Source organism: Rhinopithecus roxellana, chromosome 16 (genome assembly GCF_007565055.1).
Source record: "Rhinopithecus roxellana isolate Shanxi Qingling chromosome 16, ASM756505v1, whole genome shotgun sequence".
Classification (NCBI taxonomy): Eukaryota; Metazoa; Chordata; class Mammalia; order Primates; family Cercopithecidae; genus Rhinopithecus; species Rhinopithecus roxellana.
The window spans coordinates 114,008,033-114,035,509 of NC_044564.1; the positions used below are offsets into that span (position 1 = coordinate 114,008,033).

Sequence of the window (27,477 nt, forward strand, 5' to 3'; positions counted from 1 at the left end):
AGTCACAATTGATGTGTGTTTGACAGTTATTCTGTCAATATGATTTATGCTTTTACATGCCACTTAATGCATTTAAAGTCATTTTGGTCAAATAGGTCTAATTGGTGGCAAGTCTGTCCTGCTGATTAATTAATTCTGTGTGTGGTCCTTCACTGCCAAGCTTTAAGGTCATTTGCTTGAATATCTTATAGGTGCTGTTCCAGAATTCAAAGAAGAGAAACCGCAGCCGCAACCAAAACCACGTTCTGGAGCTGTGGAAAAAACATTTAGAATTGTTAAGGATTCTCTCAGTGATGATATTGCTAAAGCCACTCAAGCAATCTATCTGTTTGAACTCTCCGGTAAGGACTGCATCTGGTAATCTGAAGTTTTTATGAAACAAAATGGGGTGTTTCCTTTGGAAGAAAATCAGCCTCCAACAGTGATGCCCTGGATAGTTGGCTGCATTCAAGACCCTTACTCTTGAATGTAGACATTCAAGAACAGCACCTATAACTATTAACTTGTTTTTGTTGTTGTTTCTTTGAGATGGAGTCTTTGTCACCCAGGCTGGAGGGCAATGGCATGATCATGGCTCACTTCAGCCTCGACCTCCTGGGCTCAAGTGATCCTCCGACTTCAGCCTCCCAATGATCTTTATTTCTAGATTAAGATCAGTGCGTATGGACACATGTAAAGTAAAATTTTATTACAAATATTCCCAGTGTTATATAACTCTGGCATATTTGAGAGAAAATCCTGCCTAGAAGGGCATATGGATCATGACAGGTAATATGATACAGTAATTTATCAACTATAGGCACCTTGCCACTTTTATCTTTGACATTAACAGGTCAGTCTGAAGGCAGTCAGCTTTTTTTACGTTTTTTGTTTTTTAAAATTTATTATTATTATTTTTGTGACGGAGTCTCGCTTTGTTGCCCAGGCTGGAGTGCAGTGGTGTGATCTGGGCTCACTGCAACCTCTGCCTCCTGGGTTCAAGCGATTCTCCTGCTTCTCAGCCTTCCAAGTAGCTGGGATTAAAGGCACCCACCATCACACATGGCTAATTTTTGTATTTTTAGTAGAGGTGGGGTTTTGCCATGTTGCCCAGGCTGGTCTCAAACTCCTAGCCTCAAGCGATCCTCCTGCCTCAGCCTCCTCCCAAAGTGCTGAGATTGCACGTGTGAGCTATTGTGCCCGGATGATAGTTAGCTTTTAAAAACCAATTAATATTGTTCTTCTCCATATAAAATTTACCCATGTTAATAATAGCTTGTGAACTAGCTGCCAGGGATGGTGGCATGCAGCTGTAATCGCAGTTACTCAGGAGGCTGAGGCTGGAGGATCACTTGAGCCCAAGAGTTCAAGACTGTAGTACACTGTGATCACATCTGTGAATAACCACTGCACTCCAGCCTGGACCACATAGTGAGACGCATCTCAAACAAATAAAAGTAAGAAACAGATAAAATTTATGTTAAAAAAAAAAAGCTACCTCAGCCCCATTATACACAAACTTTTTTATACTTCGTCCTCTTTGCTTTATCTTAATCCATCTTGCCTTCCTTTTCTGACTTCCTTGCCATCCTTGGAATCCATCATCCATGGCTTTAGTCACTCTCTTCCTTGTGTCCTAAACTTGCTGGACACTTTGTGCTTATGCCATCACCTGTCAAAAGACTAGTCCTGGCTGAATCAAACTCTCTGGCTGCTCCACAGTTGCATCCAGGCTGCTAAGTTTTGAGGGAGGAAAGGAAAAAAAAAATATCACACCACCCGGGTGGTTCTGTACCAGCAGAAATTGACTATTGCCCCACTTCAGCTGAGGTTTAAGCAACACTTCAGAATTCTGTATTTTCATGGTCAGCTTACTGCTGCATTTTCCACAGTGACTATTTTAAATTTTCTCAGTGTTCCTGAAATCTCCCATATTTCCCTTCACCTCTTCCCTGCCAGTGTCAGCAGATAATTCCACTTGCTCTTTGACAGAGGTAGTAGAAGCCTGCAGACATAAATTCCTTCAGCTTCCTGCCATCAGATATCAAATCAACCATGATAGGCATCATCCTCGCCTCCTTCCCTCTTAGTAGAATGGAGCTCAGCTCTCCATCAGTGCATCTTAAGCTCTAATGTCTATACCAAGTACCTGGGATCTTCCTAAAATGCAAAATAATGATTCAGTAGGTCTGGAGTGGAGTCTGAGATTCTGCATTTCTGACAGGTAATGACAGTATTGCAGTCCGTGGATCATACTTGGAAGCGAAGTTCTAGATCCCATTTTCCCTGGCCTTCTCAAGAATTTTGTGCTGTTAATTGTACCTTGTCCTCAATCTGTTCATCTTGCAGCCTCCTTCCCAATGGTATTTTAATGTTCTCAATTCTTTTCTAACTTTAAAACAGAACCCAATGACAATAACAAACCACACACCCCATCTTTTTTCTCCTTTTCAGAGCCAGACTGATTTTCATCTACAACTTACTCCCCTGAACACACCCTGCTGATACCATTTGTTTCCATTTCACAGAATTGGTTTTCACCAAGGTCCTTGATGACTTCCATGTCACCAGTGGGCATGTGTCATTCCTCCCTTGTGACCACACTGCAGCATTTGATACTGTTGACCACCCTTTCCTTGTGGAAATGCTCCTTCCCCGGTCCTTCATTGTAACCTCCTTGCTTTCCTTCCCTGCCTGTGATCACACCTTGTCAGTCTCCCTTGCTGGCTGCTTCTCCTCTGTCCTTCCCTTAAGCAGTGTTCTTCACGTCACTGTCTCAGCACTCTTGACACTCTACTCCTGACACTTTCTCTAGGAAACCCCAACCATTCACGTGGCTTCAATGACCATATGAACCGATTATGTGTCACTGTTTCTAGCTTAGCCAGACTTCATCTGACATTTTTAGTTAACTATCACAAAGATGTCTCAGCCTAAAAATGTCCAAAACAACCATTCCCAGGACCTACCTTTGCAAGCACCCATTAAATCTGCTGAGTGTCTGGCTTACTGTGTCTCTTGGGCACTGTCGATCCACACCCTCTCTCTGCATGCTTCCTTGCCATGCCTCGAAAAATTGAGGAAATTCCTGGGTGGCTCATGCCTATTATCCCAGCACTTTGGGAGGCTGAGGTGGGCAGATCACCAGAGGTAAAGACCAGCTTGGCCAACAGGGCAAAACCTCATCTCTACTAAAACATATAAAAATTAGCCGGGCTTGGTGGTGTGTGCCTGTAGTCCCAGCTACTTGGGAGGCTGAGGCAGGAGAATCGCTTGAACCCCGGAGGCGGAGGTTGCAGTGAGCCCAGATCGCATCACTGCACTCCAGCCTGGGCAACAGAGCGAGACTGTGACTCAAAAAACGAAAGAAAGAAAAAAGAAAAATGGAGGAAATCAAGCACTTTCTGCTCAGATCCAGGCAAGTGGATGCCATATCTGTCAAGATCAAGAAAAATAAAGTTCACAGCAGCAGGATTATACTTTGGTTGTCACAGACAAAGAGAAGGCAGAGAAACTGAAGCAGTCCCTGTCCCCTGGTTTGACAGTGAAGGAGCTGAGATGAAGCAGACATGCTGGTTTGAGCTGTATTAAAATTTTAAACGATGCCTGTAATCCCAGCACTCTGGGAGGCTGATCACTTGAGCTCAGGAGTTTGAGACCAGGCTGGGTAACATAGTGAGACCCTGTCTCTACAAAAATAAAAATAAAAAATTAGCTGGACATGGTGATGTATGCCTATAGTCCCAGCTACTTGGGAGGCTGAGACAGGAAGGCTGCTTAAGCCCAGAAGGTCGAGGCTGCAGTGAGCGGTGATCATGCCACTTCCCTCTAGCCTGGGCAACACAGCAAGACCCTGTCTTAAAAAATTAAAAATAAAGCAATCTGTTGTTCTTCAGTAGTCTTCTTCCACTTAAAAAACAAATCCACCCAAGCCAAGAACTAGCAGATCATTCCTATGTACCCTCCCCACCTTTTCCTCTTCATATGCAGTTACCTAGTCTTATGGTTCTGCCTTGAAATTCTCTCTCAAATGTACCCACTTTTCTCCATGCCTCTGCCATGCTCCCAGTCCAGGCATGCACCCTCAAGCTCCTGAACTATCCCAACACCATCCTTACTAAGCCCTCTCCATTCTTTTGATTTCTCTCCATGTATTATCTACACTGCAGGTAGGGCCATACGCAAACCTTACCATATGACACATCCTGTAGGATGAAGTCATTCAATCTTTTACATGACTGGCTGTGCTCAGACCTAGCTCACCCATGTACCTTCTAGTGCCTCACAAGCTCATCCAACACCCATCTACCTTCTAGTGCCACTGTTTTTTTCAGTTCCTCACACATGCTGCACTCTTGATTCTGACTTTTTTGCATATGCTGTTCCCATTGCCTGAAATACTTTCCCTCTACCCTGTCCATCCAGCCAATTCTTACTTAACTTTCAAATCTCAGCTTCAACTGAGCTTTCCTGACCCTTTTTGAAAATTTAGTTTTGCATTGCAGTAAAAGATACGTAAAATTGTAACCACTTCTTTTCTTTTTTTTTTTTTCTTTTTGAGAGTTAGTTTCACTCTTGTTGCCCAAGCTGGAGTTCAATGGCGCGATCTTGGCTTACTGCAACCTCTGCCTCCAGGGTTTAAACGATTTTCTTGCCTCAGCCTCCCAAGTAGCTGGGATTACAGGTGTTCCCCACCACACCTGGCTAATTTTTTGTATTGTTAGTAGAAACAGGGTTTCACCATGTTGGCCAGGCTGGTCTCGAACTCCTAACCTCAGGTGATCTGCCCACTTTGGCCTCCCAAAGTGCTAGGATTACAGGTGTGAGTCACCATGCCCGGCCTATTTTAACCACTTCTAAGTGTACAGCTTAGTAGCATTAAATGCATTCACATTGTTTTATAACAGTCATCACCGGCCAGGTGCAGTGGCTCACGCCTGTAATCCCAGCACTTTGGGAGGCTGAGGCAGGCGGATCACCAGGTCAGGAGATTGAGACCATCCTGGCTAACACGGTGAAACCCCGTCTCTACAAAAAATACAAAAAATTAGCTGGGCACAGTGGCGGGCGCCTGTAGTCCCAGCTACTTGGGAGGCTGAGGCAGGAGAATGACGTGAACCCAGGAGGTGGAGCTTGCAGTGAGCAGAGATTGAGCCACTGCACTCCAGCCTGGGCGACAGAACAAGACTCCATCTCAAAAAACTCAAAAAAAGAACAAAAAGGAAAGAAAACAAAACAAAAAACAATCATCACCATCTATCTCCAGAACTTTTTCATCATTCCAAGTGAAACTCTGTACCTATTAAACAGTAACTCCCATTCCCCCATCCCCCAGTCCCTAGGAACCACTGTTCTACTTTCTGTCTTTATGAGTTTTCTTACTCCGGGTATTTTGACTCTTTAATGTGCTCCCACATCACCCTCTACTTCCTCTTTTGTGAGTAGAACCATGGTTTTTTTTTTTTTTTTTTTTTTTTTTTTTTTTTTTTTTTTTTAATTGAAGAGTCTTCAGAGCCTAGCAGAATACCTGGACATGCTTAATAAATATTTGCTGAATTTGACTGATGGAGGTCTGGGGATTTTAACTTGGGAAACAGCATTTTGTAAGATTATTCTAATTGAAGTAATTATTAAATTTAAGAAGTACAGGGCTCCTATAACATTGATTTCTATATGTTTATCTCTCTAGGTAAAGATGGTGGGACGTGGTTTCTTGATCTGAAAAGCAAGGGTGGGAATGTCGGATATGGAGAACCTTCTGAACAGGCAGATGTGGTGATGAGTATGTCTACTGATGACTTTGTAAAAATGTTTTCAGGTGAGTTTTCCAGTTTATTAGTTTACCTTATTGTTCAGAGAAAATTTAGTTCTGACATTTTGCTTTATCCCTTCCCAAATAATCAAAACTTGTAGATGCTGGCAGCAGTGGAATCTTAGTTTTGGGAAGGCTGTTCTTACTGTTGCCTCTATTGCCACGTCTCCCTCCTCTCAGAGGTGGAAGGTAGATGTCAGAATTATTTTCTTCCATTACTGAGAAGCCAGTAATGTTGGGAACAGAGAGATAATTCAAAGGGACTCCTGAGTGGGCTTCAACATATTAGCTGGCCTAAGGTATTATGTTTCCAATAACACCCCAGTCACTGGAGGCACTGAACTCAGTAGCAGCAATTCGCTTATCAAGAGTAAGGTCGTGCTTCCATCTTGCCAGCTGTTTGAATAGGAAACACATACCAGCCCTCAGCCATGGCCTAGTAACCCTGCTTTCTGTGGAGTCCTAAACCCAGAGAACCTTTTGTGTGATTTTCTATTCTGTCCATTTACCTCTAACTGTGCCAGAAAATTAAGGATAATTTTCTTTTTTCTACTCTTAGAAAACTACTCCAAATGATAAGTTAATTAACGCAAATTCTAAAAAACTAGAAGCAGCACTTGAAACTAAGCATAACATTCTGATCTCAAGAGTCTTTCATGGAATGAATTATAAATGTTATTCAGACTTTGTTCTGTTTTAATCTTTCTAAACAGGAACATGGTGTATTCTGTGCCCTCTAAGTCTTTCTTTCCAGTTCTAATTCAGGATGCTAATTGCCTACATTCCATCTGAGCCAATCTGTATACGGTGTACTAATGATCAGCATTTCTTCAACTTTTCCCTTTTTTTATAGTGGTGTTAAATGTTTATGAAAATTAGAAAAGAGGCCAGGCATGGTGGCTTATGCCTGTAATCCCAACACTTTGGGAGGCCAAGGTGGGAGGATCACTTGCGCCCAGGAGTTTGAGACCAGCCTGGACAACATGGGGAAACCATGTCTCTACAGAAAATACAAAAATTGGTTGGGTGTGCTGGTGTGCACCTGTAGTCCCCAGCTACTCCAGTGGTTGAGGTAGGAGGATTGCCTGAGCCCAGGAGGAGAGGCTGCAGTAAGTTGAGATAAGACCACTGCACTCCAGCCTGGGTGGCAGAATGAGACCCTGTCTCAATAAAAGAGAAAGTATACCTAAGAAAAAAGAAAATAAAATTATTTTTACCATACCACTGAAAGATGACCATAATATACATATGTATGATGCTAAACCATAACCAAACCAAAATATGGTTTAGCATCTATATATGTATATTATGCTCATCTTATTATGGTTTGCATAATTTGGTTTAGCATCATACATATGTATATTTGTGTGTGTGAGTGTATATAAATATACATGTGTGCTTATAAAAACCATTTTTGGTTTTATAATGGATCATACCATTACTACTGTTTGGCACTTTTTCACTTAATACACTATAACATCTTTTCAATGTTTATCAGTGGTTTTCCCTTTAAGGATTTTTTTTTTTTTTTTTTTTTTTTGGAGATGGAGTTTTGCTCCCGTTGCCCAGGCTGGAGTGCAATGGTGCAACCTTGGCTCACTGCAACCTCTGCCTCCGGATTCAAGTGATTCTCCTGCCTCAGCCTCCAGAGTCGCTGGGATTACAGGTGCCCACCACCATGCCTGGCTAATTTTTTGTATTTTTAGTAAAGACAGGGTTTCACCATGTTGGCCAGGCTGGTTTCGAATTCCTGACCTCAGGTGATCCACCCACCTTGGCCTCCCAAAGTGCTGGCATTACAAGCGTGAGCCACCATGCCCGGCCCCTTTAATGATTTTTAATAGTTTAGTGTTTCTTCAGTGTTTCAACAACTATCTCTCCATAGAGCTTAAACACAGTTCTTGGGACACATTTAATAAATGCTCAATGAATTGGTGAATTGGTTTCTTACAAGTATTTAACATGAAGACCATTTAAAATAAAAATTTATTGTCAACTTCTAAATGGAAATAACAGTAATTATGTATGATTTATTTATTATATGATTGCTATAGGTTAAGCAATACTCCCAACAGTCCTTTCCAATAAAATATGTTCTCCATTTTATAGCAGTAAGTACTGAGGCTTTGATAAATTCAATAATAAGCCCAAGGTCAGCTGATGAATGAGAAAATAGAGCTAGGATTTGAATCCAAGCTAACTCCAAAGCTTATGCTAGTCTGCCCTCCAAAGGTGAAGAAATCAAGTGACTTCTTTCTTTAATTTACATTTCACTTATGTAGCATACACTTGAAATAATAGGCTTTTTATTGGTATCTTTCTTTGAATGTGGTCTTGAGTTCACTGGATGAGGACAGTCAGTTATATGAATTATTTTTTAAAAAGTTATTCTTATCAAGTATATTTTACAGGTATGCTTTAGATCGGGAGCAAGTGAGTTTGCTTGTGCTTCTTATCTCCTTTTATTCTGTTTTTCCCATCTGCTTTCCTCTAAATGGGCACAATTTAGACTTTATATCCTAAGAATTCTCTTTGATGAAACCATAGCCATTTCTATGCCTAGTTTATATAGTGGATACATTATAAATATAAAAATTTAGGCCAGGCATGGTGGCTCATGCCTGTAATCCCAGCACTTTGGGAGGCCAAGGCAGATGGATGACTTGAGGTCAGGAGTTTGAGACCAGCCTGGCCTACAGGGCAAAACCCTGTCTCTACCAAAAATACAAAAATTAGCCGGGTGTGGTGGCACATGCCTGTAACTCCAGCTCCTTGGGAGGCTGAGGCACAAGAATAGGCTGAACCTTGGAAGCAGAGGTTGCAGTGAGCTGAGATCAAGCCACTGCACTCCAGCCTGGGTGACTGACTGACACTCTGTCTCAAAAAAATAAAAAATAAAAAAATAAAGCAACTAGTAACCAACTAATCGGAATCTCTCCTTTTGGCCAATAGAGGCCACTATATGGTGGAGCAGTATGCTAGAAATAAAGTAAATTGAGCAATATTACTTTACCTGAGGAGGGGTGTGTGTGTGTGTGTGTGTGTGTGTGTATATAAAACATTGAGCTTACTAGCTTTTTAAAAAACCTTTTGTTAAAACAGTATTGTTGAGGTCTAATTCACATGCAATAAAATTTACCATCCTAAGTATAAATGATTTTTAATAAATTTATAGTTGCACAGCCATAACTACAGTCCAGTTATAGACTGTATGTTATGAGAACATTTCATCACACCAAAAAATTATCTCATGTCTCTTTGTAGTCGATCCTATTTCCACTCCCAACCTCCCAGCCAGCCAAATACTAATTTGCTCTCTGTCTCTATAAATTTGCTATTTCTGGACATTTTATATATGTGGAATAAAACAGTGTATAGTCTTGCATCTAGCTCCTTTTACTTAGCATAGGCTTTTGATATTCATTCATATATATGTTGTAGCTGGTATCAGTAGTTCGGTTCCTTTTTATTGCTGAATAGTATTCCATTGTATGGATATACCACATGTTGTTTATTCACTCACCAGCTGATGGACACTTGGATTGTTTCAAGTTTTTGGCTATTATGAATATTGCTGCTATGAACATTCTCATACATGTATCAGTATGGATATTTGTTTTCATTTTTCTTGGGTAGATTTTTAAGAATGGAATTGCGGCCGGGCGCGGTGGCTCAAGCCTGTAATCCCAGCACTTTGGGAGGCCGAGACGGGCGGATCACGAGGACAGGAGATTGAGACCATCCTGGCTAACACGGTGAAACCCCGTCTCTACTAAAAAAAACTACAAAAAACTAGCCGGGCGAGGTGGCGGCGCCTGTAGTCCCAGCTACCCGGGAGGCTGAGGCAGGAGAATGGCGTGAACCCAGGAGGCGGAGCTTGCAGTGAGCTGAGATCCAGCCACAGCACTCCAGCCTGGGTGACAGAGCGAGACTCCGTCTCAAAAAAAAAAAAAAAAAAAAAAAAAAAGAATGGAATTGCTAGGTCATATGGTAAGCTGATATTTAACTTTTTTTTTTTTTTCACTTAAAATAAAATAGAGATAGGGTCTCGCTTTGTTGCCCAGGCCGGTCTTGAACTTTTGCGCTAAAGCAATCCTCCCACCTCAGCTTCCCAAAGTCCTGGGATTACAGGTGAGAACCACTGTAAGCCAATATTTAACTTTTTAAGAACCTACCAAACTATTTGCTACAGTGCCTATACCATTTTTATAGTCCCATCAGCAATGTATTAAGGTTCCATTTTCTCTACCTACTTACCAACACTTGTTGTCTTTTAAAAACATTTTCTTTAACTGCTCCCTGCAGAGCAGGGTTAACTCATAGGCAGTACACCCAGAGTTGGCTTGTTGTCTTTTTTATTATAGCCATTCTAGTAGGCGTGTAGTGGTATCTCATATGTTTATTTATGTGTTTGTTTATTTTTTGAGACAGAGTCTTGCTCTGTCTCCCAGGCTGGAGTGCAGTGGCATGATCTTGGCTCGCTGCAACCTCCACCTCCTGGGTTCAAGCAATTCTCATGCCTCAGCCTCCCAAGAAGCTGGGATTATAGGCATGTACTACCACACCTAGGTAATTTTTGTATTTTTACTAGAGACGGGGTTTCACCATGTTGGCCAGGCTGCTCTCAAACTCCTGGCCTCAAGTGATCCACCCACCTCAGCCTCCCAAAGCGCTGGGATTATAGGCACGAGCCACTGTGCCTAGTGTTGTTTTAATTTGCATTTTCTTACTGATAATGATGTTAAACAGATTTTCATGTGTTTAATAGCTATTTATATTGGGTGAATGGTCTATTCAGTCTTTGCTCATTTTAAAATTGAGTTGTCAGCCAGGCATGGTGGCTCATGCCTATAATTCCAACACTTTGGGGGGGCCAAAGAAAGAGGATACTTGAGGCCAGGAGTATGAGACCAGCCTGAATAACACAGTGAAACCCTGCTTCTAAACACACACACACACACACACACACACACACACACACAATAAAGTAAAATTGAGTCTTCTTTTTAATATTGAGTTGTAAGATTCTTTATAAATTCTGGATGCACGTTCTTTATTGGATATGTGATTTGCAAATATTTTCTCCCAGTATGTGGCTTCTCTTTCCATTTTCTTAATAGTATATTTTGTATTACAAAAGTTTTTTGTTTTGATCAAGTTTAATCTATTATTTTTTCCTCTTATGGTTCATGCTTTTCCCACTAAATATTTTATTCTTTTTCACTACTGTGAATGAAATTATTGTTGTTAGTTTATTCCAAATTGCCTGTTTCTGGTATATAGACCTATACTTAATTTTTGTGTTTTGATTTTGTATCATTTGAATTAATCAGTGAAGCCATTTTGTAAGCTGGGATTTTTTTGTAGGAATATTTTTAATTAACAATTCAATTTCTTGTTGAATGTCAATAGCTTTTTAAAAACAGCTTTATTGAGATATAATTCATATACCATACAGTTCACCCATTTAAAGTGTATTTTATTTTTTGAGACAGAGTCTCGCTCTGTCAGCCCAGCTGGAGTGCAGTGGCGCAATCTCGGCTCACTGCAACATCTGCCTCCTGGGTTCAAGCAATTCTCCTGCCTCAGTCTCCTGGGTAGCTGAGATTACAGGAGCCCACTACGACGCCTGGCTAATTTTTGTATTTTTAGTAGAGACAGAATTTCACCATGTTGGCCAGACTGGTCTCAAACTCCCGACCTCAGGCAATCTGCCTGCCTTGGCCTGCCAAAATGCTGGGATTACAGGCGTGAGCCACTGCGCCTGGCCGCAATCGGCCGCAATTAGTCATTTTAAAGTGTACAGTTCAGTGACATTTAACATTCACAATGCTGTGCAACCACCACTTCTCCCTGGTTTCAAAATTTTTTCATCACTGCAGAAGAATACCTGTACCATATGTAAGTAAGCACTTCTCATTCTCACCTCCCCTGGCAACCACTAATCTGCTTTTTCTCTATTGATTTGCATATTCTGAATATTTTAAATAAATGGAATCATACAATATATGTTTTTTTGCATCTGACTTATTTTACTTAGTATAATGTTTTTGAGGTTCATCCAAGCTGTAGCATGTATCAGTACCTCATTTCTTTTTATGGCTGAATATTATTCCATTATATGGATTTGCCACAATTCATTTACCCATTCATCTTCTGATGGACAGTTAGGTTATTTCTGCTGTCTGGCTATTATGAATAATGCTTCAATAAACATTCATATACAAGTTTCTGTGTGGATATATGTTTTCCTTTCTCTTGGCTATCTACATGGGAGTAGAATTTCTAGGTCATAATATCTGTTTAACTTGTCAAAGAACTGCCAAAAGGTGTTTCATAGTGGCTGCATCATTTACATTCCCACCACCAATGTACAAGGATTTCTATTTTTCCATATCCTAGCCCTTACCAACACTTCTTTTCTGGGTTTTTTTATTATTTTGTTTTTTCATTATTGCCACCCTAGTGGATGTGAAATGGCATCTTGTTGTTTTGATCTGCATTTCTCTAATGACAAATGATATACATTTTTTCATGTGCTTATGGATCAAAGGTATTTCCTTGGAGAAATGTCCATTCAAGTCCTTTGCTATTGCAAAATTTGGTTATTTGTCTTTTATTATTCAGTTTTAAGAAATTATGGCCAGGCGCAGTGGCTCACACCTGTAATCCTAGCACTTTGGGAGGCCGAGGAGGGCAGATCACTTGAGGTCAGGAGTTTGAGACCAGCCTGGCCAACATGATGAAACCCTGTCTCTACTAAAAATACAAAAATTAGCCAGGTATGGTGGCAGGCGCCTGTAATCCCATCTACTTAGGAAGCTGAGGCAGGAGAATCGCTTGAACCCAGGAGGCGGAGGTTGCAGTGAGCCAAGATCATGCCACTGCACTCTAGTCTAGGTGACAGAGAGACTCTGTCTCAAAAAAAAAAAAAAAAAAAGAAATTCTTCGTATGTTTTCAGTTACGTTTCATCAGATATATGATTTACAAATGCTTTTTCACATTTTTTGTGGGTTGTCTTTCACTTTCTTGGTGATATATTTTGAAGCACATATGTTTTTAGTTTTAACGTTCAACCTATGTTTTTTGGTTTTTACTTCCAGTGTCATATCTAAGAATCATTTGCCAAATCAAGGTTAGGAAGCTTTATCCCTATATTTTCTTCTAAGAGTTTTGAGTTTTACCTCTTAAATTTAGGTTTATGATTCATTTTAAGTTAATTTTTGTAGACAGTAGGAGAGTCCAACTTCATTCTTTTGTATGTGGATATCCAGTTATCCCAGCACCATTTGTGGAACAGACTGTTTTTTCCTGTGTTAAATGGTCTTGGCACCCTTGTTGAAGATCAGCTGACTATAGACACATGGGTTTAAACCCATAGATGTATAGGTACAGTTAATTACAGAATTACCAAATAACAATTTCTACTTGTAAATCTATACTCAAAAGAATTGAAAACAGGCACTCAAACAAATAAATGTACATGCCTATTCACAGCAGCGCTATTCACAATAGGCAAAAGACGGAAACAACCCAAATGTCCATTAAGAGATACACGGATAAACAAAGAGTGGTATATACATACAATGAAATAGTAGCCATAAAAAGGAATGAAGTACTGACACATGCTATACCATGGGACATTATGCTAAATGAAAAAAGCCAGACACCAAAGATCACATATTGTAGAAATCCTTTTATATTAAATATCTAGAATGGGTGCATCCATACACACAGAGAGCTGTTGGTGGTTGCCAGAGTCTGGAGGCAGGGGGAACTGCTAATGCTGAATCCCTGAGGGTTTCATTTTGGGATGATGAAAATGTGTTGAAACTAGATAGATACCACTTGTGTTGCGTGGTGGTACACAACATTGTGGCTGGACTTAAATGCCACTGAATTATTTCTCTTCCTTTTCTTCTAAGGGCACTAATCCCATCATTCTGGCTCCATCCTCATGATTTCACCTAAACCAAATTATTTACCCAAGGCCCCACTCCCTGAGACAATCACACCGAGGGCAAGAGCTTCAAGATATGAAGTTTGTGGGGAATGCCAACATTCAGTCCATGACACTAAGCAGAGTCTTCCTGTACTCTTCCCACAGCTTCCTGATGCAGTTTTCTACATTGTCAAATGTATCAGCTCATGTCAGTCCATTTTTTCCCTGGAGCCCTTTGTCTTCATGTTATAATCCAGACCTGAAGCTCATTAAGCCTGCTACACAGCTGTTGTCCTAGAAATTTAACTCTCTCCTGCACTGAATCTCCTGTTTCCTGGATCCCATGTCTTCTTTCTTCCTTTACATCTTCATTTTGGTGGCACACATTCTCCAGTAGTTTCATGAGAAAGGATACCCTAGAGAAAATTTTTGTGTGTATATGAAACCACTATTATTCTACCAACTCTCTTGATTGTTTGGGTAGAGATTTCTGGGTTGCAATTCATTTTCCCTCAGAATTTTGAGGCCATTGCTTTATCATCTTAAGATTATCGTTGAGAATTTGATGTTGTTGTTCTTAATCTTTTCTATCTACCCTTGTCCTTTCTGAAAGTTTTTGAAATCAGAGACATCTTTCTCTGTGGTGGTCTCATATTTCACAGTGATAAAAGGTAAATGTCTTCTGTCATTTTTTCAGCCCCTTGAAAAGTTCTTATGTTATTTCTTTGATAATTCTCTCAGTTTTCTCTCTTCTGACTTTCTGGAGAAAAAGATCATCTGATTTAATCATGCATTTCTCCTGTTGCACATGTATTTGTATAGTTCTTTTCACCTTCTAGGAGATCGACTCACCTTCTTTTTCCTTTCTATTGCATTTTAATTTTGTTGAGTAAAATTTTAATTTCTAAGAGCTCATCTAGTTTTCTGATGGTTTTTCTTCCTCCTCGTCAATCCAACCCATCCCCTGTCTTTCCCTGGTATCGCTGCCTTTACCCCTTTCCCTTTTTCTCCCCTCTCCTTCCTCTTTATCCCCTCTTCTTTTCCTCTCTCCTTCCTGTGCTCCTCCTCTTCCCTCTTTCTCCACCTGCATCCTGTTCTCCATCCCTTGCTGTATTATTTTATCTCTGAGGGCAGAGATTATGGAATTTTTAATTTGTTCTCCATTGACTCTACTTGAGTTATCTTTCGTCTGAGCCTGCATTGTTTCCTCCAAGTCGCTCTTATCTATGTTTTGCTTTTGGTTATATTTGATGTCCATTCATCTCTATGGGTAAGGCTTTGCAAAGCTGATTGGAAGCTGTGTGTGAGTGGGGTGGGTGGAATGGTGGGCTTCCCTGTAGAATAACAGAGCATGATCCAGTTGATTTAGCTGAAGGACACCCAGATGTCTGCGTTTTTTGAGGGGCTGTTCTGTTCCTTCAATAATAAAGATCCTTCAGTATCCTCCATGTAAATAAAAGTTGCTCCTTCATTTATTATTTGCTAGTATTGGGATTTTAACATCACATTGTCTTAAAGTAGGACACAGCTCAGTTTATTCATTAAAAGAGTTGGACTTGATCCTTTCTACCTGTAATAACTCTATGAGGCTTTGCTACAACCTCTATTTGGAATGATTTAAAGGCATTTAATAGCTTAATATAATATATATATATATATATATATATATATATATATATATATATATATATATAATACATTAACTCACATACTTTCTCTACAAAGAACCTGTGTGGGGCACAGTGGTGGGGAGGGTGGCTACTAATATACCAAACACATTTTGTGCCTTCTAGGAGATATGTCATCTATATCAATTAACATAATGTAAGACAGAAAATCATAAATGAGTCTGGGCCAGATGGCTCACATCTGTAATCCCAGCACTCTGGGAGGCAGGTGGATGACTTGAGACCAGCCTGGGCAACAGAGCAAAATCTCATCTCTACAAAAAATTAGCCCTGCATGGTGTTACACGCCTGTAGTCCAGCTACTCAGGAGGCTGAGGTAGGAGGTTCGGCGGAACCTGGGAAGTCGAGGCTGCAGTAAGCAACGATCACACCACTGTACTCCAGCCTGGGAGACAGAGTGAGACCCTGTCTCAAAAGAAAAAAGAAAAGGAAAAAAAAAGTCATAAATGAAAGGCAGACGTATCTGGCTTTGAATTGCAGCACTGCCTCATACAAGCCGTGTGACCTTGGGCAAGTCAGAATCCTTTTTGAGTCTGTTTCTTCATTAATTCCACTATGTGACAGACTCCGTACTGACACTGGAATAAGAGTAGCAGATAACAAATGTACTTCTCTCCATGGAGCTCATATTTATTACATGTTGTTATTAGCTACAATTCTATTTTAATGCTCACATATTTTATACCCTGGCATTTCTGTGGTTAAAGTAATGCTAACACATATTTTGTGTCCATACACTATACTTTTAATGATCATTTCTTAAGAATATTTTGTTCATTTACACTGTTTGGTTTTTTTGACTTAAACTTGAAATGTTAAAAGTTTAATGAACTATCATAAGTTGGAAAATTAACTAAAATAGACAGTATTTGTTTACCAGAATTCATTAGAGGGCCGTGTATCCTTTAGTGTACAAAATCTTTTTAGTGTAAAAACATTTGCTCTAATCTTTTGATGATTGTGGTTTTTATGCTAGCTCTTATCGGATATTGTTAACATCTAAGTCTAGGAATTGGGATTCCCAAGATACTGATATAAAATGCTGCAACAGAAATTTCTGTGCTTCTGAGGTTTGTAGAACTCGAGATTCTTTTTAGAATGAGTGTTCTTAAAGCAGTATATCCCTAAGGGCATTAATGGTTGCTTTTCTCTCTTCTCGTTTTCTCATTTTAGGGAAACTAAAACCAACAATGGCATTCATGTCAGGAAAATTGAAGATTAAAGGTAACATGGCCCTAGCAATCAAATTGGAGAAGCTAATGAATCAGATGAATGCCAGACTGTGAAGGAAAAGATAAAAAAAAAAATGTCGACTGCTATGCTCAAGAAGTAAAAAAAGCTCAACAGTTAAAATCTAATGTTTGTTTTCTTCCCTGTTGTGTTATAAGGATATGCATGTTTGTTCTGGAAAAAATAGAATATGTCTCTAAAAGACCTGAAATTGTAATTAAAACAGCAAGCTAATCAAACATAAGCTTCATTAAGTGGGATTCTAAGACAGTATGTGTTTTTATATTTCAAGGGTTTAACCCTTTGAGCCTTACATCTCATTCACTGTCTTTCTCCAAGAAAAGTATTTTGGGCAGCCAGTGAGATCAAGCAGTAAAATTAGCTCTTTGTCATGTAAAATGAAGGTAGTCTGTTTTAAAATTTTTAGTTTTGGATTGTATACTAATGAAAATTTTAATGATGTATTTGATTTTTATATACTTATTTTAAAGAAAATCTTATATAGTGCATTTAACAAAAATCACAGAAAACGAATTAACTACTACTGGTGAGGACTAAATGAAACAATCATTTTTCATTTTGATAACTAGCTTTCCAGGTAGACTTACCATAGGAAAATATTACTAATGTAATTTAACAAATTGCAGTATGTATTCCATGTAAAAATATGTTTAAATTGTCCTAAAACAAAATAATTTTCTCCCTAGGAGTATGCATTTGGCTACCATGTTTTGAAACAGGAACCTTAGAATAGGGCATTGGTATGGGCTGAATTGTGTAACCCCCAATTCCTTCGTTGAAGTCCTACCTCCCATTTCTTTCGAATGTAACTATTTGGAGATGAGGTCTTTAAAGAGGTGACTGAGTTCAAAGGAGGCTGTTAGTCTAATCGAACACGGTGTCCTTTGGACATAAGAGATACCAGCGATGGGTGCACAGAACAAGGACCAGGAGAGGACACAGTGAGAAGGCAGCTATCTGCAAGCAGAGAGAGGCCTCAGAAGAAACAAAATCACCAGCACCTTGATCTTTGACTTCTAATCTCCAGAATCGTGAGAAATAAATTTCTGTTGTTAAGCCGTCCACTGTGGGAGGCCAAGGCAGGAGGATTGCTTGAAGCCAGGAGTTCAAGGCCAGCCTGGACAACATAGTAAGACCCTATCTCTACCCACCAAATAAGTTAATTTAAAAAGCCACTCAATCTGTGGTTTTTTTTTATGGCAGCCCTCGCAAGCTGATACAGTGGTTTGAGAGGCTGGGAGGGTTGAGGGGAAGATAAACTTTAAAAAAGCTCTTATCTTTCATTTCAATCAGTTAAAAATACTTGCTCAGTGTAACAATCTTGCTTCTCATCTTCCACTCTAATATTATTGTACCATTAAGCAATTTAGCTAATCCTGACATTTCTTAGAATCATGTCAGGAGCATTTAATCTGTATTTTACAAGTTAGGAAGCAGAGGATCAGAGATGGGAAAGGACTAGTCCAAGGCCAAAATTAACAAGCCCTATCTAACAAAAACTTTCCAATACATTTATGTTGAATGGAACTCCAAGATCTCACCTCTCCATCCAGGAATGGAGTCCATGTAATCAAAGTGAACTTAAAAATAGGACAGTTTCAACAAGTCCAGAGATTCACTGCAACTGATCAAAGGGAGTCCAGTCAACATGACCCAGCGTGATGGTGACGAGGAAGCCCCCTCTGCTTTAATCCACACCAGGAACGTAACCTGAAGTAACCTGATGTTAACCAATCTGCTATTTCTACTATGCTGTTTCCTTGTTCCTGCTAGTGCTGCATTGCAAATGCAGACCGTTCTGTCACACCTGGTGGAGCTTCTGTTTATTTTGTAGGCTGGATGCTACCCGGTTCATGAATCGCTAATAAAAGCCAATTAGATCTTTACAATTTAATTTGTTGAGATTTTATTCTTTGACATTCTTTAAGGTTTGGGAAAATGAGAAGTAGAAAATACCGTGAGGCAGCAATCTCTGGGTTCTGGTCATTAAAACATGAATTTGCTAATTATACCCATTCCAATGGGGGGATTGAGTCAAGGGACCTTGCCCTTTTCTTGACTGACCTGCTTGATTATTGCCCTAAGTGATTGTTAGTTGGGTTGCCCATCAGAATCTCTGCCTTCTGGCTTTAAAATTTTTTCCAAATTGGAGTAAATTGAGCTGACTGGTTTTGAGCTTGTAATGTTAGGGGACCAGCAATGAGTTCCTCCAATCCATCCAATCATTAGTAGATTACACCTTTGTTTTAAACCCATCACAGTCTACTATTCATCCCTTTTTTAAATAACCGTTTAAAAATTTTCTATCCTGAATTGCATTTTGAAAGGGATGGTTCCTAGGTAACACAAGGTAGAAAATTTACATCTCAAAGGCAAAGAACTTACATTTCAGGCCCAAATATGTTATTTGCCAAGACAGAAAGGTGATGCTAAGAAGCCCAGTTAAGACAAAATGGTCGAAGGTGAGGTTTATTTGGACTAATGCTCTCACCTATTGTAAGAATTTCTACTGATTTTCCTTTATAGATACACATTTTTACAAAGAGTTTCAAAATAACTGGCCAAATACCAGAAATGCAAATTTTGGAGACTGATTTAATTCAACAGGCGGTCTTTTCAACTTAGCTTCTGTTTCTTAACTAGATTACTGAGTTCAGGGCAGAGCCCATTAGCAAATACAGCAGACAAAGGGTTTCCTATTTCTGGACGCAGATGGATAGTTCTGAAAAAGAAGCAAACCTGCTTTACCCACGGGCCTAATTTTTATAAATATTACCTAGCTTTCTTTTTGCCTTTGGAGTAAAATAGTAACTAAGTGAAAAGGTTGGCAAATTCAATCTTCTTATAAACTAGTTGCTAAAGCTTTTCATTTGCCTTCTACATGGGATCTTTTAAAGAGGCAAACATTTTTGAAATCTTTTTAGAAGCTTTTGCACATCAATAAGTATCCCTGGGAAGGCCTGATTCAGAAGCCCTCATTTTTAAACTCAATTCTTAGATGAACAAACAGTCTTATTCATCTGGAATGTTCCACATAATGGTCATCATAATTCTCATTTATCTTTAGTAAGATTTCACCATTTTTGTAAGTATTTGCAGCTTCTAGGCCCTAATACATGTAAAAGGCAAACATAGCCAGAAAGTGAAGTACACAGTTCTTTAAAAATTTAAGGGCCGGGCGCGGTGGCTCACGCCTGTAATCCCAGCACTTTGGGAGGCCGAGACGGGCAGATCACAAGGTCAGAAGATCGAGACCATCCTGGCTAACACGGTGAAACCCCGTCTCTACTAAAAATACAAAAAAAAAAAAATTAGCCGGGCGTGGTGGCGGGCGCCTGTAGTCCCAGCTACACAGGAGGCTGAGGCAGGAGAATGGCGTGAACCCGGGGGCGGAGCTTGCAGTGAGCCAACATTGCGCCACTGCACTCCAGCCTGGGCGACAGAGCGAGACTCTTGTCTCAAAAAAAAAAAAAAAAAAAATTTAGGGATGCTGTCCAGGCATGGTAGCTCACACCTGTAATCCCAGCACTCTGGGGGGCTGAGGTCAGCGGATCATTTGAAGCCAGGAGTTCGAGACCAGCCTAGCCAACATGGTGAAACCCCATCTCTACTAAAAATACAAAAATTAGCCGGGTGTGGCAGCGTGGCCTGTAATCCCAGCTACCCAGGAGGCTGAAGTGTGAGAACTGTTTGAGCCCAGGAGTTGGAGGTTGCATTGAGCCAAGATTGCACCACTGCACTCCAACCTGGACAACAGAGTAAGACTCTGTCTTTAAAAAAAAAAAAAAAAAAAAAAGAATTAAGGATGCCATTTTTAAATCGAATCTTGAGTCTCTCAGAGTCAAGATAAAAGTCTAAGAGTGAAATTCCATGAAGTTGGGTCATTGTGTTTTTTCTGTCTCTCCCTCTCTCTCTTTCTCCCCCCACCCCATGTTTTTCTCCAGGGTTCCTGGCTTATAATTCCTATAGCGTTGTTACAAGCTTTTGTTACAATGTTGGGTGTGTCAGACCTTGCAGGCAGGCCTCAGGAAACGGAATCTCTCTGACCTTCTCTTGCCTTCCTTTCACCTCCCCAAGGCAGAACTGTGGGTCATATAAACCCTCATTCCAGAGAGGGTCCTGCTCCATATGCTGGGGGAAAGAATGCCAACTTAATGAAGCCTCCATAAAAACCCAAGAGGACTGGGTTCCAAGAGCTTCTGGATAGCTGAACACATGGAGGGTCCTGGAGGGTGACACACCCAGGGAGGGCTGGAGAGCTCTGTGCCCCCTTCCCCAATACTGTGCCCTACGCATCTCTTCATATGTATTTATTATATTATTATAGTATATACATTATAGCAATGTATATATTATACCTTTATTATTTCTTTACAATAAACTGGTAAATGTGTTTCCCTGAGTTCTGTGAGCTGTGAGCTGCACCAGCAAATTAATCGAACCCCAAGTGGGGATTGTGGGAACCCCAACTTGAAGTCAGTTGGTCAGAATTTCCAGAGGCCCAGAGTTACAACTGGTGTCTGGGAGGTGGGCCAGTTTTGGGGACTGAGCCCTCGACCTGTGGCATCTAACACTTTGGAGATAGTAGATAGTGAGCAACATTGTGATACCCACTATCTCCAAGTAGATAGTGTCAGAATAAAATTGGAGGACACCACTTGGTGTCCACTGCTTAGTGTGTGGGAAAAACCCTCACACATTTGGTCACAGAAGTCTTCTTGTGTGTGGTGATTGTTGTGTTGGTATAAGAGCAGAGGAAAAACGGTTTGGAGTTTTTCCCAAAACAGTCATGTAATGCTTTCATAGTGTACCTCAGTGCACAGATGTTTTCTTTTTTCTGCAGTGCATTCTAGAGTGCAGTGGCATGCTCATAGCTCACTGCAGCCTTGAATTCCTGGGCTCAACGTCTCAGCTTTCCAAGTCTCAGCTTTCCCTGGGCTCCTGCCTCAGCTTTCCAAGTAGCTGGGATTACAGGCACATACCACCCTGGCTTTGTTTGTTTTTTTTTTTGTATGGACAAGGTCTCACTTTGTTGCCTAGCCTGGTCTCAAACTCCTGGCTTCAAGTAATCCTCCCACCTCAGCCTCCCAAAGTGCTGGGATTATAGCTGGGAGCCACCATGCCCAGCCTAAATAATTTTTAAAATTCCAGTTTTTAATTATTCTGTGTTAGGATACAGAAATACTTTGTGTCCTGCAATACTGTTAAACCTACTTACTAGTTTTAGCAGCTTTTTTGTAAATCCCTTAGGATTTTCTATGTATGTGATAGTTACCTGCAAATAAAGAGTTTTATTTCTTCTTTAACATTCTGTGTGCCTTATATATTTCTTTTCTTGTCATACTGCACCGTTAGACCCACAGTATAGTGGTGAATATTGGTGGTAAGAATGGATATCCCAGCCTTGTTCTTAGTCTTAGGGGGAAAACACTGTGTTTTTTCACCATTAACTATGATAGTTGTAGGGTGTTTTTTTGTAGATGCACATTATCAGGCTGATTATTGTTTATCTGCTGAGTATTCTTAATCATACGATTGCTGAATTTTGTCAAATGCTATTCCTATTATCTATTGAGACGATTAGGGTTATTCTCCTTTATTCTATTAATATGGTGAATTCAAATGATTTTTTAAAATTACTTTTACATTTTTTAGAGATGGGGTCTTGCTCTGTTACCCAGGCTCATCTCAAACTATTGGTCTCAAGCAGTCCTCCTGCTTTGGCCTCTCAAAGTGCTGGAATGACAGGTGTGAGCCACCTTGCCCAGTCTAAAATGATTTTTTTAAGTTAAAAATATTTATTGTGCTGTTTTCCCCAACCCATGTTTGTTGAAGCCAAATGTACTTAAATAGAGGCAAACAGCTGTATCTAGGGGAATGATGGCAGTTTAGGAAGTATCAGGCTTCATTCCCAACCAACAGAAAGTTCACCTAGAAACTATCCACAGGGCAGAAAATCCTTTTGTAAACCCCAATACTTGGAAACAAGTTTGAGACACACATGGTCCACAGAACTGAATGAAATCTGAATTAGAAGGGTAAAGAGAACAGTCTTTTTTTTCTTTTCTTTTCTTTTCTTTTCTTTTTAAGAGACTGTGTGTGTCTCACTATGTTGCCCAAGGAAGAATGGTCTTATTCCAGCTGTGGCACCCCTTTCCCTCCAAGTCAGCACAATGCAAGACAGAAGATTTTCCTGGCCCACAGTTTCTACTAGGGGAAAAGAGAAATTGAGACAGTCATCTAGCTTCCCTAGTGTATTCTGAGATGTTTCCCAGGCAGCCCACTATGTTTTCCCCTGGAACACTTGGGGAAATGGCATCACTAGACCACTCAGGGCCAGGTAGAAACAATGAAAGGAGGCAGAGGTCATAGTAACCAGCACATGGATCTTGGTAATACCTTTACGTTTCTGCAAGTTGTGGCACCAGATGAGAGATACCAGCCAGTCTCAAAGCCTACCCACAAAACTGAGCTAGTCACTTTCAGAAGCATGGTGGGAATTTCAAGCTAGCTTGAGTCCCTAGATAGCTGGTCTCTGTGCCCAGACTCAGAGCCCACCCCAACAATCCTACTCAAGCAAGGAAACTCCCACCTCCATGCACTGGAGAGAAGGAGCTAGACCAGCTTGACCCAGGAAGCCAAACGAAGATCTACCCAGCCCTCAGCCAAAAATCCCACCTAACAACCTACCCAGGCAGGAAGACTCTCACCTCTGAACATTTCAGAAATGCAAAGGGGCCAGACTGGCTTGACCTGAGAAGTCAAACAACCACTTAGCTCAGTCAAAAGCCTACCCCACAGTTCCATCCTGACAGGCAGGCAATCCTCAATTGTGCATTTTTTTTTTTTTTTTTTTTTTTTTTTTGGAGATGCAGTTTCACTCTTGTCACCCAGGCTGGAGTGCAATGGCATGTTCTCAGCTCACTGCAACCTCTGCCTCCTGGGTTCAAGCGATTCTCCTGCCCCAGCCTCCTGAGTAGCTGGGATTACACGCACCTACCAACACGCCCAGCTAATTTTTGTATTTTTAGTAGAGACAGGGTTTCTCCATGTTGGTCACGCTGGTCTCGAACTACTGACCTCGTGACCCACCTGCCTCGGCCTCCCAAAGTGCTGGGATTATCGACCGCACCCAGCCTCAATTGTGCAATTCTAAGGAGCATAACTTGTGATTCCACTTGTCCCAAGCAATGACTCCACCTAACTTCCAATCCCAGCCCGCAGCCTTCCCTAACTGCAGATCCCAAATACCAGAATTGCTTGGCTAGGGAATATATCCTGTGACTAACCTGACCAAAAGCCCTCGCAGTACCCAGCCAGCAGCTCTATCCAGTATCAGAGCAAAGGCATTAGCCCAGTCAACTAGAGAAATCACAACAAGCTCTGCCTATCTGGGGTCACTCCAGCTTATCTGGGAGCTGGCCCTTCCAGAATCACAGGCCAAATAGTGAAGGTCTATTCCTGCCAAAGAACACCTTCATAAGCCAGAAGAGGGGGTGGTCTTCTTCCTTTTTTTTTGATACGGACTCTCGCTCTGTCGCCCAGGCTTGAGTGCAGTGGCACAATCTCGGCTCACTGCAAGCTCCGCCTCCCAGGTTCATGCTATTCTCCTGCCTCAGCCTCCTGAGTAGCTGGGACTACAGGCACCCGCCAACACGCCGGGCTAATGTTTTGTATTTTTAGTAGAGACGGGGTTTCACTGTGTTAGCCAGGATGGTCTCGATCTCCTGACCTCGTGATCTGCCTGCCTCGGCCTCCCAAAGTGCTGGGATTACAGGCGTGAGTCACCATGCCCAGCCAGGGGCGGTCTTCTTAAATGCTCAGACAACAATGCAAGGACACAAAGATTGCAAAGAATCAGTGAATTATGACACCTCCAAAAGACATTAATAAAGCTTCAATAATGGGCCCACATGGGATGAGATTTTAAACCTTACAGCACACAAATCTCTTATTTTAGACTTTTTATCTTCCTTATGATATTCTTTTCCAGGCAATTCTGTTTCTAAATTCTGAGTCAATATAAAGATGGTAAAGATTCTTGGCCAACTATACACCATAATAATTATTGGCCGGGCGCTGTGATTCACGCCTATAATCCCAGCAGTTTGGGAGGCCAAGGCGGGCGGATCGCGAGGTCAGGAGGTCAAGACCATCCTGGCTAATACAGTGAAACCCCATCTCTATTAAAAATACAAAAAATTAGCAAGGCGTGGTGGCACGTGCCTGTAATCCCAGCTATTCGGGAGGCTGAGGCAGGGGAATAGCCTGAACCTGGGAGGCAGAGGTTGCAGTGAGCCGAGATTGTGCCATTGCACTCCAGCCTGGGCAACAAAGCGAGACTCCATCTCAAAAAAAAGAAATTATTATTATTATTTTACATAAGAAGAAACAATGTAATGATTGATTTTTGAGTGAAAAGCTAACTTTATTATTTCTAGGAAAAATCCCATTTAGTCATATTGTATTAATTATATATTGGCGGATTCATTTTGTATTTGTGTCCATATTGGGGCCATACTTTTTTTTTTTTTTGAGATGGAGTCTCGCTCCCTTGCCCAGGCTGGAGTGCAGTGGCACCATCTCCGCTCACTGCAAGCTCGCCTCCTTGGTTCACGCCATTTTCCTGCCTCAGTCTCCCGTGTAGCTGGGACTATAAGTGCCTGCTACCATGCCCGGCTAATTTTTTGTATTCTTAGCAGAGATGGGGTTTCACCATGTTAGCCAGGATGGTCTCGATATCCTGACCTCGGCCCGCCTCGGCCTCCCAAAGTGCTGGGATTACAGGTGTGAGACACCGCGCCCGGTCTGGGTTGTAGTTTTCTTGACACGTCTTTGTCTGTTTTTGGTCTCAGAGTAATGGTGGTCTCAAAAAATGAGTTAGGAAGTGTTCCCTTATATTTTGAAAAAGTTTCTGAAAGATTGGCATTATTTTTTCTTTTTTCCCGAGAGGGAGTCTCTCTCTGTGGCCCAGGCTGGAGTGCAGTGGCGCGATCTCGGCTCACTGCAAGCTCTGCCTCCCAGGTTCACGCCATTCTCCTGCCTTAGCCTCCCAAGTAGCTGGGACTACAGGCACCCGCCACCGTGCCCGGCTAATTTTTTGTATTTTTAGTAGAGACGGGGTTTCAGTGTTAGCGAGGATGGTCTCGATCTCCTGACCTCGTGATTCACCCGCTCTGGCCTCCCAAAGTGCGGGGATTACAGGCGTTAGCCACCGCGCCTGGCCGGCATTATTTTTTCTTAAAAGTTTGACAGAATTTATCAGATTTCTCAGTGAATTTACCCAGGCCAGATTTTCCTTAAGGGAAAGTTTTAAACTGCAAATTCAATTTTTTTTCTTTTTTACAAACAGGGTCTTGCTGTGTTACCTAGTCTGGAGTGGAGTGGAGCAATCATAGTTCACTGTATCCTTGAACCCCTGGGCTCAAGCAATCCTCTTGCCTCAGCTTCCTGAGTAGCTAGAACTTCAGCAGCATGTGACTATGCCAGCTAATTTAAAAAAAAAAAATCTTTTTTGTGGGTCTTGTCATGTTGGCCAGGCTTTGATATCTTAATAGAAAGAAAACTATTCAAATTTGTATTTTTTTCTAGAGTCCATTTCGTCATTTTTGTCTCTTAAAGAATTTAAGTTGTTCAATTTAGCGGCATAAAGGTGACCTCAATATTCTATATTGTCACTTTAATGTCTATGAATTCCTTCTTTCATTTTTGAAATTAGTAATGTCCATTTTCTTGACTAATGTAAATGGAGCTTTAGTACAGATTCTCACTCTCACCCAGGCTGGAGTACACTGGCGTGAGCACAGCTCGCTGCAACCTCAAACTCTTGGGCTGGAGTGATCCTCCCACCTCAGCCTCTAGATGACCTAAGACCACAGACACACACCACCATGCCTGGCTAATATTTTAATTTTTATTTTGTAGAGACGAGGTCTCACTATGTTGTCCAGGATGGTCTCAAACTCCTGGGCTCAAGCGATTCACCCACCTTGGCCTCCCAAAGTGCTGAGATTACAGGTATGAACCACCATGCCTGGCAATGATTTTTTACAAAATACTCTATGTTTTCCTTTATTTTCTTTCTTTTTTTTTTTTTGGAGCGGGGTCTGTTTCCTGTTTTAAGTTGATTTCTACTATCTTATTTGTTTTCCTCTACTTTGTGTTTAATATGTCCTTTCTTTTAGCTTCTGAAGATTAAAGTTAGTTCATTCTCTTGGGCCTTCTTTTTCTTATGATATAAACTTTTAAGCCATAAATTTTACTTTTAGAACTGCCTTAACATTTTCCCACAAACATTTGATATATTGTGTAATTTTTCATTCACTTTGAGAGATTTTCCTACTTTCCTTCTGAGTTCTTCTTTACTCAATGAGGAACATAGAAACATGTTTAATTTTCAAATATTCATAGTTTCCAGATATTGATCTATAATTGATTTCAAATTTAGCTTTACGGTGGTTAGAAAATATACTTTGTGTGACTTCAATCGTTTTAAACTTCTTGAGACTTGTTTTATAGCTAATTATATGGCCTTTTTTAGTGAACATTATATATGCAGTTAAAAGGAACATCTAGGCTGGGCATGGTGGCTCACGCCTGTAATTCCAACACTTCGAAGGCCAAGGTGAGAGGATCACTTGAGCCCAGGAGTTCAAAACCAACCTGAGCAATATAGCGAGCCCACATCTCTACAAAAAAAAAAAAAAATTAAAAATTAGCTGGGTATGGCTGGGTGTGGTGGCTCACACCTGTAATCCCAGCACTTTGGGAGGCCATGGCGGGCGGATCACAAGACCAAGAGATG

At 40.9% G+C, this 27,477-nt stretch overlaps 1 protein-coding gene and 1 pseudogene across 4 annotated transcripts in view; both read left to right on the forward strand.

Moving 5' to 3' along the window:
• The window catches only part of HSDL2 (hydroxysteroid dehydrogenase like 2), an 88,901-nt gene extending 70,342 nt beyond the window's left edge, over positions 1-18,559 (forward strand). For all 4 annotated transcript variants that reach the window (XM_030919214.1, XM_030919210.1, XM_030919211.1 and 1 more), the window contains 3 exons: positions 192-341; positions 5,669-5,797; positions 16,596-18,559. In XM_030919214.1, the coding sequence (XP_030775074.1) occupies positions 192-341; positions 5,669-5,797; positions 16,596-16,708 (392 nt within the window). In that variant the 3' untranslated portion in view covers positions 16,709-18,559. The remainder of the gene's footprint in view (positions 1-191; positions 342-5,668; positions 5,798-16,595) is intronic.
• On the forward strand, positions 663-3,602 carry LOC104667890 (annotated as a pseudogene).
• Positions 18,560-27,477: the final 8,918 nt, after the last annotated feature.